This window comes from Brassica oleracea, chromosome C2 (assembly GCF_000695525.1).
Source record: "Brassica oleracea var. oleracea cultivar TO1000 chromosome C2, BOL, whole genome shotgun sequence".
NCBI lineage: Eukaryota > Viridiplantae > Streptophyta > Magnoliopsida > Brassicales > Brassicaceae > Brassica > Brassica oleracea.
The window spans coordinates 3269085-3277496 of NC_027749.1; the positions used below are offsets into that span (position 1 = coordinate 3269085).

Sequence of the window (8412 nt, forward strand, 5' to 3'; positions counted from 1 at the left end):
CGAGAAGGACTCCTTCAAGACTGAGAGATAGAGAGGTGACGAGAAACTTGAAACTTCTGAAGAAACAATAGGCTTGTTCTGCTCACCACACACAACCACGCCACCATCATACCACCACTTAAACCGTTGCAGAACCCAAACAAAGGACAAACAGTAAAAACCACCAAAGACGCCACAGATTCACTCTCCCTAGACGGACAAGACGAGCCCGATAAAGCAGCCGCATCAACCACCAGTCCAAGCTCTTAAACCTTCAAAAGATGTAGATACAACACTGCCTATGGAGTCAAGTGACCACCAGAGACACTGGGATGCGCTGAAATCCCAAGCGGTGTCACCGAGGAAGCCGAAGCTCAGAGACAAATCGACGCCTCGAACCACCTCGCTACTTGCCAACTCCGAGGACCGGAGCACGGATATCTTCACAACGTTAATAGGACCTTCTGGTGACAACAGAACATCCCAAACATAATAGAACCAAGAGCAAAACCCATTGATATATAACCGGCTGAAATCAATGGGGACTGGTGAGGACACCGAGCAGAGGGAACCGCTGAGAGAGAGACTACCAGAGTTGGGTCGGGATGGCCATAGACGACCACTCCAAGCCAAAACACTTCCAATCTCAACACGCCAAGGCCAGAGACACCAACACACATTGGTAATCCACCAGCTAAACACACGCCTCCGAGGTTGATACGTGAGGCAACGACCGCGGCCTAGTCGGCCGGGATCGGGTCTTACAGAACCGCTGAGAGAGAGACTACCAGAGTTGTGTCGGGATGGCCATAGACGACCACTCCAAGCCAAAACACTTCCAATCTCAACACGCCAAGGCCAGAGACACCAACACACATTGGTAATCCACCAGCTAAACACACGCCTCCGAGGTTGATTTATCCTCCGGAGCCCTCAGAACGACGGAACAGAGGACCGGGAAGCTCCAAGACGCCGAGGAACATCACCAAACCAAAACCCGACGAAACTCCGCACACATACCAAACTATATAAGATCTGAAAGACCTTACACCGGATCTGGGCGCAGAGGTGGATCTCCCCCGCCACACGCCACCGTCTCGAAGGAGGGCCAAAACAAAAGGGGAAAAACGAGGCCCTCGCAGAAGCTCTAAACGCCGACCCCTAACCTCGCCTCCGTCTCTCCGACCTCGTGGTGACACCAGAGAGCCAAGGTAAACGCCGGATCTAGCTGCAGTCCGTCGCTGGCGTGTCTTTTCCTCTAGAATAATCTACATATCGGAAGGAGATAAGGAGAGAGGAGAAGGAGCAAAGGAAAATGAGAAGAATGAGAAGAAGGGGACCCTCCGGAGGCGTCTAGAACGACCGCATGCGCCGGAGGTTGAAAACAGATCGAGGGTAAGAGTTTTGTTCGAGAGAGAGAATTTTTTTTTGTAAAGTGGGGTTTCTTTTTTACTAAAATTATTATTCACTCTTCCAAAAACAATTGGCCCTAATATTTTATTGTGGATTTGCAAAGTCCAAACAGTGAGTGACTATATCAATTCTTCAAAACACATTTGTCTTGCGCTTGGTGAGTTTATTTGTATATATTATCGACAATATTTTTTTATATATTTGATCATTTTATTTATACATATACAATGTTTTTTGTTTTTATTATATAATTTCTTTCGATGGTCCAGATCAATTTTTATTAAAAGTTGTGGAACTAAACTCTAATTAATATATCATGAATTAATCAGATTAGACATTAAACAAATTATGACACAAAAACCTTATTTTTCCCACCGAACACATTCTTGAAAAAATGAACAGTATTGTTTCCACAGTTGAATTATTTTGACATTTATCTTTCATATGGTTTTGAAAGTTTTCTGATCAACCATCGAATTGAAACATGTCATTTTAATGCTTTTAGTCGTATGCTTAAAGAAAACTTACATTTTTTTTATTTAAAGTCGTTTTAAAAAATTCAAAATATAGCATATAAGAAAAAATCTAACATATAAGGTTTCCTCATTTTTGTAATTTAAAGTCATTTTAAAAAATTTAAAATATAACATATTATGTTTCCTCATTTTTGTATTTAAAGTCATTTAAAAAAAATCAAAATATAACATATAAGAATTTTTTTTTTATTATATGGTTAATGTGATTTTTTTATTTTTTTGAATAATATAAAATTAAACAAAAACAAAGAAGGATGCAAAAATTGTTATTAAATCTTTATTAATCATAGTCATTAATTGACATATATATGCTAACCATATTAGGTAATTCTGTAACTTTTATTTAAAAAAAAATACATGCTTCTTATATTTTGGGTTAATATAATGTTCTCTAGTAATTGGATTTGGACCAACATTTTTTTTCAATTGATTCTTAAGCTGTCACGTAAGGTAAATTAACATCTTAATTAAGTGACACCTAAACATGGTCTATTTTTAATTAGTACAAACTTAAGATTACAACTTTTTAAATAATCTTCAATTAATATATAAGGGGTTAGGCAAATACTTAAACATAGTTAAAATTGATGTTTTAAGAGTGAAAAAATAATTATTCACCATTTCTTTTTTCTTTTTAATTTGGTCTTCAGATTATGAAATGTTTACAATTATCATTGAGGTTGTCTTTAATCTCAGTATAACATCCTTTTGGTTTTCTTTAGAGATCAGACACCACACGTGAAAGTTCAGTGGACTTAACTTCTATTTGTGTAACATGTACCCGTGACCGTTCTTTTCCAGGAGCAGACAAGATAATACGTGGACTGCACTATGGATCCAAATAACTAGAGTATAAATTTAAATACTTAAACCTAACCAAAACCATAAGTATACTGGCTGAACCTATGTAAATTATGATTCAACAATCATCTCTAAATTTAATGTTTTTGACAGTTTCATTAAATATGTAAATGTTACATGATTCGGATCATCGACTCAAAAGACCTAACATGGCCCATAGGATAGAGAAGAACCATTAACCCGTTTTCTATCACCAGTAAATAATATCAAAACTGATCCCATAAATTGAAAAACAGAGTACAAAGTGCCAATGCACACAAACGAGGAAGAACAAAAGAGAGAAAGAGAGAGATCGGATATAACTTATGACGCTGTTGTTTTGACCTTCTTGTTCTTCTTATTCTTCTTATTCTTCTTCGACGAAGGAAGGCTACTGGAACTGAGCTCTTCAGGTTTCCTCTTTTTACTGTTAAAGAACACAAACGTTGTCACTAAACTCCTCAAACCACTTAATTAGCTCTGCTACATGGACTTTGCTTCAACACAGCTCATTTGTTATCTATCAGTATATATCAAATCTAAACTAAAAGCTATATATTACTTTCTGAGTCAAACAAAACTTAGATTCTCTCACAGTCTGTATTACTTGAATGTCCAAAACATTCTTTTATCAATTACCAATAAAATTACAAACATTGTATTGGAACTGAGTTTTTCAGGTTTCCTCTTTCTTTCTTTTTTTGCTGTTAAGAAACACAAACGTTGTTATTAAAATTCTCAAATCACTTAGTTAACTATGCCTACACCGACTCTGATTCAACACAGCTCATTTGTTATCAATCAGTATATATAAATCTAAACTAAAAGGTAAATTACTTTTCTGATTTAAACAAAACTTAGATACTCGTACAGTCTTACTTGAAGATGACTTAAAAATGTCTATAACCTTTCTTATCTAGTACAAAAAAAAAAACAAAAACAAAACGGATGAAAGTTCATGGTACCTTTCAGTGGTCTCATCCAGACTGTTTTCGCCATCTTCATCAACTTCACCTATTATGCAGTCCTCCAAACTAGTCTTTCCATCTTCATCAATTTCACCTATTTCGCATTTTATTAAAAAAAAAATTGAGAATTAAACATGAATCCACAATACCAAAAGCTACTAGTAGTGCGATACACACAAGTGAACGAACCTATTGGATCATCTTCCTCTTCAGAATCTGATCCCCACCGGTCTCCTCCATCATCAAAGTCCCACCTCTCTCCATCAGGTGGCATCCAAAAGTCAAGCTCTTTCTCCTCACCATCTTCACCATTTTCATTCTCAACTCCATCAGTCACATCCTCCCCATTCTCTTCCTTTTCATCTACCTCCTTTTTCTTTTTCTTCTTATCCTTTTTCTTCTTCTTCTTATTCTTCTTCTTTCCTTCCTTTACACCATCCTCCTTCACCACAGCTTCACCGCCTTCCTCAGGAACAGACCCAGACTCTTTCTCTCGCTCCTTCTCCTCTATCAGACAAACAACAAAAACACAGCCGTTAACAACATCAATACCTTATCATCAAGCTTCAAAATCACAAACCTAGTTTGTTGAGGAAGCGCCGTCCATTGAGATGCTTCCAAATATGCTCCTCCGTCTTGTTCACCGTATCACCCGTGAGCTTACACAACAGCTTTGAACTACAAAACAAAACAGGCCAACAAACTCAAAATCTTGTAATAATAATCTCTCTTGTGCACTACATTCGCATCAAAAACAAGACCTTTACTTGAGTAAGAGCACAATTCCCAAATCTAAACCCTAAACCCTAATTCAATCAGAATTGAAAATATCCAACTGTTGTTATGAGCAAAGCAAATAGAGATTACCGAGAGGTGGGATCTTGCTCAAACAAGTTAAGAGGAGGCTTGCTGTGGGATAAGGCGTGGTCGATAAGCCCTAAACGGCACCGTTTGCTCTCTGAATAGACCTTCTTGTCTTTCTCGAGCAGCTCGTGGCCCGTTTGCACGCACCTGAATCTCCCGTTCTCAAGTTTCTTGTACTTTGGCTTCCCCAATAGGTTAGCGCCTTCCTTCGTCGCCGTCGTCATCTCTTCCTCTGTAGCCGCCATTGGTGTGTCGCGATTTGTGTTCACTGCGAAGTTAGTTTGAATGAGAGACAAACGACTTGCCGTTTTACTGTTTCCAAGAACAGCTGCGTGTCGTTTTATTTATATGGGCCTATTATAAGGTTAGGCAATATATATGGGCCTTATATTTGAGATAACATATCATTTACAAGTTTTATTATTCAAAACATGTTCGGAACCAAAAAAGTTTAGTTTGGGATGATTTCTCAACCAATTGGGTTTAACTCAATAGGAGTAAGTAATAATAACAAGTACAAAAGACGAAAGATTTGGAAAAAAAAACGCTAGAGGACAAAACATGTTACTACAAAACTCGTGGGGTGTGGTGATCGTGTAAAAAGGTGATGGACCAGGTTTATGCTCTACGTGAACGCGTGTTTTGTAAACTGTGGTCGGCAGGTATGAAAATGTAGATACGTATGATTATTGATTAACTATGATGATGGTTGGATATCTAATCTATAACTTGTGGGTCAACTAACATTCTATTCGAGTCTAGGTCCAGAGTTGTTGGATCCACGGTTTTTTTTTATATAATATTTTCAGCCCCAACTATGTTTTGGATAATTCCATAATCACGGCATATATTTTTTGTATTTGTTGAAACGGTTCCTGTTATATATTGCTTCTCTTGCTTGTTCCTCGCATTTATATCACGCTCTTCATTTATTTGGGTTGACAAGTTTTGGGATTGAAAGTTGAAACAAATACAAATGCAATAATGACACGTAGAATTAATAGTCAAATTTCGAAAAGGTACAATCAAACTTAATGCATAGTCATATCATTTCCAATGTAGAGATTTCCAAATAGTTGAACTTATGTAGATTCCGAGTTTCAAATCCTCTTCCAACGAAAGTTGAATATAGAGAGTGCAATTCAAAACTCTTAGTCCACAATTATATACGCGTATATAATATATATATATATATAAATATATGTGTATTAAGGACCCAAGAACAAAAAATTCCAATAATCATGCTCTTAAATCACTAGGCCAACTCCGCATTGGTGATTCAAGTTATTTGAAATTTTAAACAATCATATAATGTCTGAAGACGAAAAAAACAATTGAATTAGCAGGTTATTGCATTGTATAGTACGCGGTAACATGTTGGTCGCGTATTGTATGGTGGACAAGAACATATCATTTCGTGATACTCACGAAACCAATTCTAGAGCTTTGGGTTACCGTATGACCAGTTCCTAGTGTTTCAACTTGAGCTTACTGATTAAATAATTGGTAGCCACACGCTTGATAAATTTTTGAATCAACGGAACATATCGAGGGTAGTTACTAGTTATAAGAAAATTGGTGGAATGCACATGTTACTATGTTAGAATACTGAAAGATAACGGGAAAATAGGTATAGTAAGCCGATATAGTTAGAAAAGAATTATTTGTTTTTGTCAAGTTTAGTTTACCTGTTTATTTAAACTTGTAACAAATTAATAATTTAATCATTTTAAAATCAATTAATACTTTGGTCTTTTTCTTGTTTAACTATGCGATCAAGATTTCAATCATTCGGCAAAAGATTTTTTGTTTATATAAATTTGAGTTTGAAAAAAAGGGAAAAGAACTAGGGTCATCCGTCTTCGTAGATGCATCAAGATACTACTACTTGGTCACCTGGAACATGTCATATTGACTTAGCTAGAATTGAGGAGACGAAGACCCGGTAGTATTTATTTTGTTTGACACTGCAAGTAATCATTTAAATAAAAGTATATTCCTAACATAATTAGAAATCAAATTGCTATTCATCCAATGTTATATACAAAGAGGCATTACTTTATAATGTATATTAAAAAAAAAATTATACATTTTTTTTTGACAACGAAATGCTATTCTATTACTAAAACTTGAGATGATCTACGTAACCAGACCGGAATAGAACAACCAATAAAACATAGATTTCTATAGAAAGACCTCATAGTCCTAGCTAAAGAGTCTGAAATATGATTTTGCGCTCGTAGAATATGAATGATCTTGAAGTCCGGAAAGCATATTTACAAAGTCTCTATGCTCTCCAATTCTGTTGCAAAGCTTGGCCAAGCATGGGTCTCCTTAATCATGGCGATCAGATCTTTGCAATCCGTCCCAAAGCTCTGACATGTTGAATACTGGAGCATACTCTTCATCGCCCATCGTAGTGCTTTCACTTCTGAATGTAAAACGGACTCTCGCCGTGGGTAATTTTGTGTTCTCATAAGTTGAGCCTTTCCCAAGCTGTCCATCCAAACTCATCCACACCCACTGAATTGTGATGTAGATGTCTAAGACCCATCTATCATACATATATTACCCAAGCTTAAGACTTGGGGTTCCTCAATAATGTGATCTTGTGGAATAGGTGGCACCATCTTGTTTGCGTTGAACCAGGCTTTACACTCACTCTCTGCATAACGAATTAGATCTAGTGGATCCCCTGTCTATCTCCTAAAGAGCTTGTCATTTCGGGCCTTCCAAATACCAAATTATCCAGGGATAATGATCCTTGTCTAATTTTGGCTCGACAATGCTATTCTTTCCCCATAATAGATAATCCATATTAGCATAAACCCCTGTTCGGGAACGCGCTAGGCGCTAGTCGGGCGGTCGGGTTGGGCCTAGCGCCTAAAGAGAAAATCGGGGATTAATCAGAAATTATGCGGGGCAGAATTTTTAGATGGTTTACTATGTTATAAAACATGTTAATATTTAATTGTGTATAACATTAATACATTTTCATGTTTAAGATTGTATAAAACACACAAATAGAATATATAAACTTAATATAGTGTAACTTTCATCAAAATTATGAATATAAATGATATTTATAAAATTTTAGATCAAATAAACAAATAAAAAAATTATTAAAAAAAAAAAATAGATTAAGCGGCTAGACAGTCATTTAGGCGGTCTAGACGGAAGGATATTTAAACCGATTTGACATAAATCGGAGCGGAAGAGTGACGCGTAGCGCCTAAGCGGCTAGACGGCCGATTTTTAGAACATGGGCATAAACACTCGGCACCGGAAAGATATCAGAACTTGTGGGTCTTGCTGATAGGGACCAAGCTTGTAACAATTATATGTATATATATACCAAGTAGTATATGATACTAAGTAATTATCATCAGATAAATACTTATTCCTAAATATCATCAGAAACATGTATTTTCACTCATAATATACATGTAACTTAAGATAATGATTGTTTTTCTCATGTAATTGAAAAACGCGTGATAATAGGTAAACTTTATTTAGTCAAAAAAATAAAATAAAATCCCTTATATATTAATTGAGAAGCATTTGGAAAATTAGAACCTTAATTTTGTATTAATTAGAAAAAATCACAAATCCTAGGTGACACTCTAAATGACTTCTAAATTCCATTTAAAAGAATTCTAGAGCATCTAATATAAAGTATAGTTTAATCTAATGGTGTCACATTATTTCATAATTATATAACATTAGAGAACATTATATTAACCTAAAATATAGGAAGTGTGTATTCTTTCCTTAAATAAAAGCTACGGAATTACCTAATATGATTTACATAT

The 8412-nt window shown here is 35.9% G+C and overlaps 1 protein-coding gene across 1 annotated transcript; it reads right to left on the bottom strand.

The window, feature by feature from the left end:
- Positions 1-2919: 2919 nt before the first annotated feature.
- On the bottom strand, positions 2920-4881 carry LOC106324746 (myb-like protein X). The gene is made up of 5 exons (XM_013762720.1): positions 4604-4881; positions 4317-4414; positions 3926-4243; positions 3734-3830; positions 2920-3195 (listed from the first exon to the last, which is right to left on the bottom strand). The coding sequence occupies exons 1-5, from the start codon at positions 4843-4845 to the stop codon at positions 3093-3095; spliced, it is 858 nt and encodes a 285-aa protein (XP_013618174.1). The 5' UTR covers positions 4846-4881; the 3' UTR covers positions 2920-3092.
- Positions 4882-8412: the final 3531 nt, after the last annotated feature.